The sequence below is a fragment of the Ambystoma mexicanum genome, chromosome 3p, assembly GCF_040938575.1.
Source record: "Ambystoma mexicanum isolate Mex_15411 chromosome 3p, UKY_AmexF1_1, whole genome shotgun sequence".
Taxonomy (NCBI): Eukaryota; Metazoa; Chordata; class Amphibia; order Caudata; family Ambystomatidae; genus Ambystoma; species Ambystoma mexicanum.
The window spans coordinates 148248708-148262410 of NC_090925.1; the positions used below are offsets into that span (position 1 = coordinate 148248708).

Genomic DNA, 13703 nt, shown 5'->3' on the forward strand with positions numbered 1-13703 from the left:
CAATTTGAACCCTATTTGGGAAATGGCAGGTGCAGGATGTTTTGTTTGTGGAGTGCTACTTTCAATGAACAATCTGGGTTTTGTTTAGTCCCTCTAGGCTGCCTTGCTAAACCCACACAGCCCACACCCAATTAGTCTGTTGGTTGGGTTGTGTTTGGGCTATTTTGGGCTACTTTTGTCAAATCTTGCCAGGCTGTTAATCAGGTTTTCTGCTTCCAACCCCCACTCTCTCTACCCCACCCATCTACCCACACACTGCCTCACCCAATCCCCACACTCTTTACCCCCACACAAACCTGACTCTTTCTACCCAATCCACCCCCTCTCTCTACCCCATCCCCACTCTCTCTACCCCCACACCTTCTCACTCTCTAACCTCTCTCTAACCAGCCCTACTTGCAAATACCCCCTCTGACCCTTGCTCTCACATGCTTCCTTTATTTCTTACCCTCTCACTCTTACCCTTTCTCGCTTATATTTCCCATTGCTCATCATAGATGGAACCCTCTCTCATTGGCTTCCTCCCTTGCTCTATTCCCCTTCTCATTCTCTTTAACACCCGCGCCCCTTCTCGCATCCTCTTTTGAAACTTTGCACTCTCCTCCTAGCACCCTGGTGCCTATAAATGCAAACAGCAGTAAATGCCAAAATTATTGGCTTTGCCAATGCTTGTTTGTGTTGCAGTTGTAGGTAGTGGGAGGCGGGGTGCGTAACAGCCTCTGTTTGATCCACAGACATAGCGGGGCTAGCCCCTACTGGAGCCCCCAAAACCTTTGACATTCATCACATTCTTTACCAGATGACAACATATAATTCTAAGTCCCACCCATCTTCCAGTCTGCTGTACATCAAAGTATCTTCCTAATTAACTGAACCCTATGTGGCGCTTGATCACAACATGGGCCTCCTTTGAAGTAGGGGGTTGCTGGCAGACTTTCATCGCCTACAATTCACATACGTCCCTGCTCTGTAAGGAGTGGTTCCATCAGGACATGACTGCCCTTTCGTACCAAGGAGGGGTGATAGTACCAAGTTGACACATTGCATTACAAAGAGGTGTTGGTATCTGGTCTCCATTGTCACTTCCTACACCCATGCCTTTCCTGAGGCCTGCTAATTAACATTCTTCAGTATTTACTGCCACCAGCAATGGAGATGCAAATCCATGCGGCCTTGAGATTCTTATCAGGCTTCACATGGCCAAAGGCTTTTGATGTACCCACGGCTGTGAGGTGTCAGCTACACATGACGGGGGAGGGCAACGCTGGTAAGCTGTGCCCTCTGAGTACATTACTATTTTTCTGCTGTGTGTGGAAAATGTGCGTGGGAATGGCCCCATCTTTCATTCTTTTTAAAACAAACAAAAAAAGCCCCAGCGAGCACACTTTTCCCATGCGGATGGTCGAATTCCTCACAGGGGGTGTTGTTCCCTGGTAGGGTGAGGGACAGGTAGGCCTCTCCCACCAGGTTGAGGTGTAGCAGGGTCAATCAACCTGTGCTGCAGTTCTGACACTAATGATTTCAGTGTGTCCAGAAAATCCATTGAGATGTCCCTAGCCGGTGCCAGGGTTGGAGGTGGATTTACCTCTGGCGATCTGGCCCTAGGCAGAGGAGACTGAACTGGAGCTGCATTGTAACCATGTGTGGATGTTGAGGGTACTGACATTTGGATGGACGATAGACCATCTTGCAAAGCCAAGTCTGCTCTCTTTGAGAGATGCTGTGGAAGACAGAGGTTTAAGCCCAGAAGGTCCAGGTACCACGTTCTCCGGGCAGTCAGGGGCTTTGGTATCAAGAAGCAGTGAGATTACCAACCCTGATTTCTATCTGCCAGAGGTATTGGTTCTATCACACCTTCCTCTAGCAGGAAGGCAATCGCCTGCTGCAGTAGCAGGTCTGGAGGTTTTGGTATCCGGACGTAATGAAAGACAGTACCATTTATGAACCTACATGCCTGGTAAACGCATCTGAAGTATTGTTTTCCCATTCGTCATAGTATTGGGTCAGATGCCCTCCCACTGGTGAGTTGTGCAGGGTGAGATTAGGAAGGGTTTGGTTCCGCTGCTGGGTCTGTTGGGACGAAATCTCCTATAACTTGTGGTAGACTGTCCTCCCCTCTTTAACTGAATGATCCAGAGTAACAAAAAGGCTCTGTTTTTCAGGATGATGACGGTTGCGCTGTGTGCTGGTGAATTGCTGCGCTCAGGGACTTGGCTGCCGCCGTGGCAGATTGCAACTTCTGAATGCTATCGTAAGCTTTTGAGACAAAGAGATTATGACCATCAAAAGGCATATCCATCAACCTGGCTTGAACTGTTGGCACAAATCCAGACTTTCATGGTCATGAAAAGCAGCTCAACACCAAACTGGTGCCCATTGCACTGCCTAGGTAGTCTGAGGTGGCCAAGCCAGAACCAGGCCCATCAAAGACAATGCTTAGGAACCTCTTTCTTTTTGGTTTTGGCACATTTATGTGGCGTTTGCGCCACAAAATTGCTGAAACCATTAGTACAGGAGAGAGGGCAGATCTGTCATTTGTTCTCATGAGGCAGCCTTTCTACACCCACCCATATGCCCACTTTATCTCCTCCCACCCAACTCACCCCCCCACTCTCTCTACCCCCACGTTCACCCATTATATGTGCTAGTTGGGTTTTGTTTGGGCTATAGTGGAGTACCTTTGAAAAACCCTCCCGAGGCTGCTTTGTTCTTCATGTCTCTCGCCCCGAACCAACTAACATCACCCACCCACCCCATCCCACTCTCTCTAACCACACCAACTCACCCACCCCTACCCACCTGCTCTCACCCTAGCCCATCCCTCTCTACCCCACCCACCCTACCCCCACGCACTCTACCCCTACCCACCTCACCTCACGCTCTCTACCCTAACCCGCCCACCCTACCCCATGCTCTCTACACCCACCCTAACCCACTCTTTACCCTACCCCACTCTACCCAAGCCACCCTACCCCACTCTCTACCCCACCCATCCTACCCCTCTCTCTGTACCACCCACCCTATCCCACTCTCTCTATCCCACCCTACCTGCATCTCTCTATCCCACCCTACCCAACTCTCGCTACTCTATCGCACCCACCTACCCCACTCTCTCTACCCTCACCCAATACCTTCACCCTCTCTACCCTCACTCACCCTCTCTAACCTCAACCACCCTACCCTCACCCACCCCCACACTTTATTCCTACCCTTCCTCACTCTACCCCTACCTACCTTGCCCCATGCGCTCTACCCCCACTCAGCCTACAACCGCTCTCTACCACAGCCCACCCACCCTAGCCCACTCTCTCTACCCCACCCACCCTACCCCCACATTTTCTACCACACCAACCCTTCCCCACTCTACCCCACCCTCTCAAACCCCACCCAATCCCCACCCTCTCTACCCCCTACCCAGCCTAAAACTGCTTTCTACGCTCACCCACCCAAAACACATTTTCTACTCCCACCCATCCACAACCAACATAGTTCTGTCTCAGTCACTGACTGATAAGTAGCTCTTCATTTGCTATAACAAGTTGCTAATATTAGGAAGCTCTGAGGCAACATAACACCCAGACCGAGTACAGTGAAGACAAGGCCGTGCCAGGATTTACCAACAGTCCAGGGGGCTTTTGATTCTTTCATTGCGTCGCATCATGACTGTCTCCTACAGCTCTTATCAGCTGCTCAGTATCCCGGCTGGCCTTGCTTCCCCCAAAAATGGCATGTATAGCATCCTCTCTTTCTGAAGAAGACTTATTACCCCAGTTTAATTTCTCCCACAGGAACCTTTCCATTCTTATGGAAATGTGCAGTGGTTAATCTGTTTCTTGAGAAGCTCTCATTTGACCCTACGTACCCATACATTTTCATTCCATCTCCCAGCTCCTTTTTTTTGTCACAGCAAATAGTATGAGTGGTAGTCCCACACATTCAAAATTCAAGAGCATGATCTTGGCGTTTAGAAGCTTAAAATTGACAATTTCGTCCTTTTTTTTTTTTTTTTTTTTTTTTTTTTACAGACTCAAACTTTGCACGTCAAGTCGTCCATTACGGTCTTACCAGGACAGGCAATCGAAAAGAAAGCAAAGACGGACTTTCTTTCATAGTGCAGGCAATAGAGCAAAGGAATGTCCTTCCACCATCACTACACAGAGACTCCAACTTACTAACCTTCCAGAAACATTTGAAAAGCTATGTTTTTATTCTTTCATAAGCGTCGGTATCAAAAACAGACCTTCACAATATCATCCATTTCAATAGCGCCATGACACCCTCGGGTGACTACTGTGCTTAATCAGAATTACCTGTGGCATGTATGTGCCATAACATATGCAACGTGTATGTATATGTTAGAATTTTTGCAGGGCTGTCTCTGCGATTTTGTGATAGTAATAACTGCTGTGTTACAAAAATATACCTCTGTGTTCATTAAGAAACCTTAAAAATGAATCTCATGATTTATCTTGAAGGTGTTTACACTTTTTTCTGTTGCAAATCGTCATTCTATTGCAGCATTAGGGTAAAGGTTCAGAATGCTCACAATAAAAACAAGCATTGGGGTAGAGAGAGTGAGGAGGTGGGGTGGGGTTCGTGAGAGTGGGGGGTTAAGTGGCCGTATAGAGAGTGGGGGTTGGGGTGGGGCTAGAGAGAGAGTGGGGGATAGAGTGGGGATTGGGTGGGTAAGGATAGATAGGGTGGTGATTGGGTGGGAGGGGGTAGAGAGGGAGGTGGTAGGGTGAGTGTGTGGGGTTAAAGAGTGGTGGTGGTGTGGTGGGTGTTCGATGGTTGTTGGGGGCAAAAGATAAGGTAGTCCAAAATAGCCCAAACAAATCCCAACCAGCACACGTAATGGGGTTGGGTGGGGAGGGTGTGCTCAAGTCGAGGGTACATGCAGGTGGACAGAGTCCCCCCTCTTTTTTCCGAGAGCACCTTGATATACTAATTTCTGGTGACAACATATTCAAATGGTATGTTAATGAGTTCTTTCCCGCCCCCACTTTTTTTTTTTAAAATGATTTTTTTTTTAGGACTTGACCACTGGTTGGGGTGGAGAGAGTGGGCGTGGGTGGTCGTAGAAAGGAAGCCTCAGGAGGAAAACAGATCTGTTGTCAAAAATAGCCCAATTGACTGCGTGTGGGGGTGGAGGGATAGCCTAATATGAAATCACTGCACAGCTGGGAAATGGAAAGCTCTGTACCTGACATGCTTCTTGCAAAGCTGATGATTGGAGGAAATATTGTTGGGTAACTTCTCATTAGGTTCATTGGGTAGTACGGCGGAGGAGTTTGGAAAAAGCGATATTTTTTTTTTTTTTTTTTTCTTTTTTTTTATTTGGCAGTTTCATGCCATGCCATTGCCCATACCTATTCCAACCAGATATTCTTAGGTCAGTAACCCCATTTCCTCTCTCTTCTGTAACTATGGTTCTACATCGCAGAATAAGTGCCCATCCATAATCGTAGTAACCTTTTCCCGTGAGTGCCCTTCTATGTGTCTGGTCATCTCAGCCGCCAGTCAGCAGTGCCAGGGGTTCTCGCTGTGTACCCAACCGCCCATGTGTCCAGTTCTCAAACTAGTCGCACACGCTATTTAGCAGTGGTCAAGGTGGGGGGAATGGTCTTACTAGAATTCATTGCACTGTAGATTTGCCCTCCTGACTATAACATTACTTCCTTCTTTACAGTTCTAAAGAGCAGCCAGTGCCCGGATCCACAGGCCCATGCTACAGGTGTTGCCAGCAGAGCCGAGAATCCACAGGCCCATGCTACAGGCGTGGGCAGCAGAGCGGAGAATCCACAGGCCCATGCTACAGGTGTTGCCAGCAGAGCGGAGAATGTGAAGAACAGTGAAGTGCTGCCACCTTGTGGCGATGAATGGATCTGGTTCAGGAAGAAGTGCTACTTCTTTTCTCAAGTCGAGGCAAACTGGGACGCTGCTGAACATGCGTGTGCTTCATGGAAGTCCTCGCTGGCCGTGATTGACAACCAGCGGGAAATGGTAAGATGAGTGAATATCACGCAACCTGCCTCCTGCTAGCATTTTATATGCAGTGACTTCTCAATCATTATAGTTTCAGTGCCAGACAAACGCAACACCCATCACCTATTCATTCCACACCCACCACGTTTCCATTTGACCTATATTTGTTCACATAGACGGGCGTTCATATGACTCTTAAATCTACTGTTCAGACCAAGGCCAGATGAAGATGCCAGGGGCCCATTACATAATGTTTGGGGGCCCCTCATTGACGAGGGGAAACATTTGTCTGAGCCAGCTGTGGGGTGCTTACATTATAGTGGAGATAAGTGAAAATCAACAACCCCTCCTTGCAGCTTCCTCCAGGTACCTGGAATAGCTGCAGATTATCAAGGGACAGTTTTATTAGTCTCCGCCCAGCACGACAGAACAAAGAAAGGCTGCCAGTTGGGAAATTAAACCCAAGTGACCAGTCTGCAAGGTAGTAGTGTAGTGGATCCCCGGAGTAGAACGGCAATGAGGTGATAAGCTCTAGCACGCTGCTAGATACTGCAAAGACAGAGGGAGTGGATGGCCTGAGGGCTCAGCAAAGTCTGCCCTTAACCTGCACGTTACAAAGCATGCATTTAATTTACTGAATTAAAGAATTTATTTTGCTGTATGATAAGACAACACTGAGGTACAGGCTCGTGGCTCCCTAGAGGCTCGAGGTCCTTTTCAACACAAAGTTAAAGGGCCCCGGTGTCCGTCCCGATACTGATGGCTCCTTCCACAGTCCAACTCAAGCTTACATCAATAAGCTCTCTCAGGCCTCCCCCTCCCCCACCGCCTCCTACACTTGGACTGCAGAGAATATAAACATATGTATATGCACATTCTAGACGCAGTCTGCCCTCGCCTCTCCTGTGTGTCCAGCACTCCGCAGTGCCTGACTGCCAGGATCCATGATTGACACATACCTAAAATAAGTTTCTTTTATTTCACAGTAAAACATGATAATATAATATAAAACAGTATGTGAAACATGAGTTACATGGGATCAGAGATAGATTGGGGGTAGTTGGAAGCAGGTCTTCCAGGCATTTTCATTTGCACTCTTAACTTTTGGACCAAACTTGGGCCTCTGGCGATGCTGCAATCATTAGAAAGGCTCTGGCAGGGCCTGATTTATGGAATAATTTGCACATGAAATAGGGACTTGCGTGCCATTCTTTGCGCAAACCGCCTTTGTCGATTCATGGAATTAACTTTTCATGCTTTTTCCGGAGATTGCGGGGACTCCGTGCTAGTCCAGCACGTCTCTGCGAGCGGCCGAGCGCCTAGCGCGAGACTCCTCACAGAGTGTGGGCCGGACCTGCACTAGACATAAATAGGGGGCAGAACATGCATATTCCCCGTCCTCCATGCAGAATGAGGAAGAACAAGGCATTGCGTGGGTGTGTCGAGGGACGAGCTCCGCAAGGAAATCGCAACGTCCATCACTGCAAGAAACCACGTGTATTCATGGATCCGACCGTACAACATCACCTGGGGGAAAACACCACGCAAAGCTGCCTAGCACACCGCGGCGTAAAAGCAGGCGCCAGGCCCTAAACGCATAGGATGCACTTAGCAAAGGTAAGGTCCGATCGGGAATTTAGGGGTGCGTGCACGCAGCTGGGGTTTAGATTGCACTTAGGGGTGCGCATATGCAGAATAGCTGGGTGCAGCCATGGTTTATGGGGATTCGCACGCAGATCTACTGTGGAATTTATTGAACTATGGAAAATGGTATGCATGTTGTCGGAGTGCTGTTTACAGTTACGGCTGACCCCACGTAGTCTCGCTGGGGTGCTGGCTTGCTTGCAGGGAACCCTAAACAGGATTTCTGGGGTGCATGTGTTCGTGGCTGAGGAGCCTGCAAAGGTTAGTATGTGTGGCTGGGGGTGTGTTGTGGGCGTTCCAGCTGCTTCTTGCGCATAGGGATACTTTGCGGGCAGAATCCATAAATATGCAGAGCACCCACAAGAGTCTCATGCGCGAGGGGACTCACAAAGTCGTTCTTGCCGCGCAAACTTTGCAAGGTCTATGCACACTTTTCTATGAATTTGGCCCAATGACCGGAAACATTGTCCTGTGTGTGTGGCCACTATCCCTGCCACATCTACCACAATCAGGCCGAGGTGAGTTACATGAAGGTTGCTGGTCCTTGTGAAACAGGGCCTCCTTCTTAGAGTCCTATCTACAGGCTGACCAGAGGGGAGGCATGATTGTGAAGTTATGAATCTCTTGGCGCCTATCTACAGGCCTAGTGGAGGGTCTTCATCATTGGTTCCTTTCAAATCCTTGTCAGTGAGGCAACTGAGCTAATGGCCCTTGGAAACGTGCATCTGTTACTGGATGGGATTACACCAGAATAATTCTGAGTCCAAAGAACCGGACAAACTCAAGAAGATGACAAGTTAGTTTTATTAGCAATTATCTAAAACATGGAGTTACACCAAACATCAACGGACGTACGCTCATTCTCGGCGATTTCCACATGAAATACAGTTATATACTTTCTTTGTGCGTCAGAATGATGTCCTGCTATGTGGCAATAGTGAAAAACCTATCAAGGGTTGGGATTGGTTAAGGGACGCATCTAGATATACAATCATGTAGGAGCAAGGTTTGGCTGTCCGATATCAGGTGGACAACATACGACTACCTATTCATACATGTCATTTAAGAAAAATCAGATAGTGTTTCATTGGTTTCGCAAGCTATAAGGTCCTTCGTTATATGGACTAATACAATTGATTTGACAAGCTTGTGCCATGTCTGGAATATTCAGTTCAATTAGCACATAAGCCAAGACCCAGGTGCAAGTAGATGGGACATGAAGGTGCCCTACCATCCAATTAGCCCACATCTCTCATCACCCAGGCCTTCTGCCATGAAATTCATAGTACTAGTACTTTGCCTTGCAGATTATACTTGTCCTAGGAATGCACCGGCAGTGAGGGCACTCGCTGTCATGTCTGGAACTCCAAGTTCAAGACCTATTTTCAGCCTCCACGATTCTGTTAATTCGGCAAGCATTTAAATGTGTTAATGAATTAAGATTTGGCATCTTCTGTGTTCTTTCTTGCGCCTTAACGTGAGAGGATTCATCCTCCGCACATATGTTCCTCTTCAGCGTAGTTCTTGACTTCAGGCTAGACAGCCTCCCAATGCAGCTCCAACAACCTGCATTCTACTGCGACACAGCCTTTCATTTTCTCCTCATGATTCTTTGGCTTACGAATTTCATGATACCAATGTCCAGTTTCTGTACAATGGTGGCTCCGCCTGCATTCGATTCACTACTTGTAGCTAGCCTATACTATGACTTGATCTGTTTTGCGTTTCAGCGTATGTACATTCATTATACTTCTGATTTCTGAAGCACTTTCTAACGTGTAATCTTGTTTGCCACTTTTAAGGTTCACTTGTTTCTTTACTCCGTCATTTGTCGTCTAGGAATCGTACATTGTCTTCATTCAGTATTTCAGGACTTTGTGCACACTTTCTTATGACGTCATTAGTCCATTTTCTTAGCTCTTTCTCATATTCCTTCTAGGAGCTCCTCCTGCAGGCTGCCATCGACTCGAGGGTACATTCGATATGGTTGTCTTAATGGATAACGTCTTCCAAATACTTGCTGCAGTATTGGTACAATAGCTGGTGTTAGACTGGGCACAGTCTCATGTCTCCAATACAGGGCAAGTAGCGGAGGGGGAGGAGATCTCCTGCGGATGTGTACGTCTGCTCCTCTGCATTCCCCACCTCCTCAAGTTTTCCTACTTCTTTGAATCTTCTCTTGAAGAATGGTTTCTTTGGTATCCATATCTTCGTCACCCCCCTCAGGGTGTCCACATTTTTTTGTGTTCGTCCACTCCAGGTCATGTAATTACATTCTCCACTTGGGGTACAGAAGACTAAACTTCCCACATAATTCTTATGATCTCTTGGGTACTGGAATTGCGTTCCTTCAGGTGCCACAATACTTGCTTTTATGTGGTTTCTAATGGTACTTTCAGTCTGCGCGTTGTCTTCCGTTTCATCCTTCACATCAATCATGATCTTCATTCCCACTGCTTTCTTTGCTGTTTTCTACCATTTTCTAATTATTAACCTTATAACACAGAATCCGAACACTATCAGTGTTAGGCAGAATTGCATGCAGTACCGTCTGGGACCACCACACACAATTGGGACTACAGGTGGAAGCAAGACCAACCTTCGGTATAAGTCTGTACCACACAGTTTGTTGGTAGCGAGCTGAGCAGCCAGGCTCATCTCAAGAGTGAATGTGAGCAGTACAAGTAGTTACACAGAGGACTTTCAATCACAGTGGTTCAAGGAGACACTTGTACTCCAGGTTTCTTGGTTAAACACTTATTAATTTATTTACACAATCATTCATAAAACATTTCACTAGAAGAAAACTTAATATTATAGACCAATACACTTCAATACAAAAGGAGCCAAATGGCAGTTCAGTTACTTAGCAGTGAGCAAAAAGGACAAAAGTAAGTAGAATAGATTATATATACTTTCTAGGCAGTGCAAATAGTTTCAGTTCACCAGAATAGTTCAATTCAAGTCAATAGGCCAGGCCAAAATCAATGGGCTAGTGTTCTGGATATGAAAGGCCAGTTCTGGTATCAAACGGTAAAGTCTTTGCAAAAGTTCTCGGAAGTAGTTTAGGCGAAAAAGAATCATTCGTGGGGTCCCAAGCTGATTAGGCCTGCAAGTGGAGTGGCGTTCTCTCAATCGGGTTGGCACAGTACCCTTTTGTGAAGAAAACAAATGTTGCTGAAGTCGTGGTTCCTGCAGATCTCGCTGTTCCTGAGCCTCAGTCGTGGGGACAAGAGGGAGGACGTCGGGGGACTCCTGCACTGCACAGGATCGTTGAAGAAAGCAAACAAAATGGAGTCGGTAGCTGTAGATTCAAGAACACGAACTGGTGTCCCTCTCCCTGGTTAAACCTAACCCGACTTGAGAATGGTATCCAGGTGTCTTATGAGTTGATTGGTCCCACCAACTCAAAGGAAGAAGCCGTCCTTGAAGGAGCTCCTCTGTGGAATGGAGTTTGGCAATTCGGACCTGCAGCAGGGCTTCACCGGGCAAACCAATGGTCCAGTGGTTGCAGCAGCCGTCCTCTTCCAGCTCGTCTTCGGTTCTTTCGTTCCAGTGGTCAACTCTGCCTTCCAGTCCACGAGACTTGCCTTTTAAACAGTTTTCTCCCTTTCATTCCAGCCTAGCTGTCACTCACCCAGCAGGGTGGCTGTCCTTGCCAGACAGCCAGCCAATCACACCAGAGTGCATTTGGGTCTCCTAGGAGACTAAGCACAGGGAGTTTCGGGCACCTCCCTCACTTCCTGCCCACCCCAGACACTCGGACGCTAAGGGCGGGCTTCAATCCTGAAGCCCGCCAAAGGCACACGAACAAAGGGACCAAACCTGGTTTGGCGTGCAGAGACCAACACTAGAAGGACCATTCCAAAAATAAATGGCGAAAAAAGACCAGGACCCGTTTAAACAAAGGGGCTTAGGGCGCCATCTTGAAAAACATGGCTCCCCTGATTTTGAGCTACCGGTGTTCGCGGTCGGGAAAAATCATGGTAGTTTGTTGTAAAACCACTGCCACCAGCCTTTTCAATAGGAAAGGGTCGCATTTGACTGCTACATGAGTGTTTAGACACAGGGGATACTATGTAACCCCTCCAGCACTCCATTGTAAGATGGTGTGGGCTGGGTCTATGAATTTGGAAAAGACTAGTAAGTCGATTTCACTTTACATTCTGTGGGAAACAGTAGTTTATCCCAGAGAAGGTATTTAAACCTCTGGGAAAAGACATCCCTGTGTCACTGCACTGAGGGTGCTCTGTAACACACATGAAAAGATGATGCCTATGGAGTTATCTAAAACTCCATAATCGGAGAACACAAATGTAAAACATACATCAAAATACATGAAATGGTGGGGAAAAAAGGCTCACTCTTTCCAGGTAAAAAAAATCAAGTCCTCAAAATCCAGCAAAGTTGCTGGGGGTCTCTAAGGTGAAGGGAATTAGCACATTTCTGAGAATTCTCCCGAACAATCATCACCAACTTGAACACATTTGCCATCCAGTCGGGAATCCATGCAAACAGGAATGACAGCCAATCGTGATCTCCAATAGCCTCTGTCTCCTCCTCCAATTTCGTGTGCAGTTCTGTCAACATAGTTATAGCATCTGTCGGAGTCCAGTTCTCACCGTCACAAGATGGTATGAAAGTACAGCAAGAAGGCCCGACCTTGGCGCAAACACCTCCTTCCATTGCTGTAATCATGTTGAGGACATGCCTGTTCTGGAGGGCCATTAACCTTATGGCCCTCAACTCTTCCAAATCCTTTTATAGTGGCATTGATTGTCTGTAACAACTCCCATCTGGTGATCTACAAACATTTAGCATTCACTGCTGTTTGGAGTCCAGGCATCAATATAGATATCATTATCATAGTCTTATCATAGTCTTGCTGAACAATTTGTGCTCATCCACATCTCATTGTAAGCTTCTATTGACTTAGCTGAGGAATAATTCTCTCTCTTCATACGCTCAAGTGCAAGTGACCTTTTTCGCAAGTGCTCATCTACTTTTGGAAATCCCTCAATATTCAGGTTGCTCTGGGGGATCAGCAAGGCTGGAACATGGATGAGTACAATGGAACACACTTCTCCCCAGTTTCTGGGCAACTTCATATATGCTCTGGATCCACAGGCCAAATATCGATCAATTAGGACAGCAGTCCCTCTCCTCTTTCCTGGGATATCAATTATGTTCTTGCACCCTCTATGTTCTCCAACTCAGACTTTACCTTTGCTTCGAATGCACATTGTTGCATCAGTCAATGCACTACAGCCATTGGTCCTGATTCGTCAGTTCTTGGCCCGTGACTTTAGGCACTCATCATTCACTTTCTGCACCTCTTGCACGGTTTCCTTTCTCAGTAGATGAGCTGCACAGGACAGCATCCCATCTTCCCATCCTTTGGTCGTAATCACTCATCCATAGATTAACAGCTGTGAGCGTTCCCAGCATCCAGGCATTCCAGCCTTTCCAGTTTTTTCAGAGCAATTCATCCTCTTCATTTCTTCTATTATTACTTGTCCCATAGATACACAAGCATCTGGTCTGTCCAACCAAGCTCTTTTTCGATTTGCTTTTTCTTGATATAATCATCCTGGTATGGAAACGTTGGTCTTGATTGCCATCGCAGGGTTACCCAGCTCCCTTGGAACTGTCCTCCGGTAGTACATGCTGCTAGATGGCTGAGGCACTTTGCATCATGTGCCGGCATCTCTTTTGAAATTAATGTTCTTACTGTACTCGTGGCATAGGGGATGCACTTCCTGCTAGTATTTGTAGGCGTGTCCAATGAATTACAGTCCAAAAGAAATGTTTTTTAATCTCGCACTGCTTTATCGTCCTTCTTGGTCATCGATCGAGTCTGCACACGTGGCAATTCTTCTTGTCTTGCTTCCCAGTCAGCGGGTACTAGAGGGATAGTCTTGCCTTTGTAGATTTTTACGTCACCCAAATGTAACCACACTCTTCTTCCAGCCACCGTAATTGCAATAGGGCAAACTTCGTCTATTTGATATGATACATTGCATCTTGGCTCATGCCATCTACGTGTAAAGTGTTTGAGAACCACTTGATCTCCA

General features: G+C 47.0%; 1 protein-coding gene across 1 annotated transcript in view; it reads left to right on the top strand.

The window, feature by feature from the left end:
- The window catches only part of LOC138580176 (C-type lectin domain family 7 member A-like), a 54750-nt gene that overhangs the window by 24662 nt on the left and 16385 nt on the right, over positions 1-13703 (top strand). Inside the window, exon 3 of the mRNA XM_069650502.1 lies at positions 5690-6003. Within this exon, the coding sequence (XP_069506603.1) occupies positions 5690-6003 (314 nt within the window). The remainder of the gene's footprint in view (positions 1-5689; positions 6004-13703) is intronic.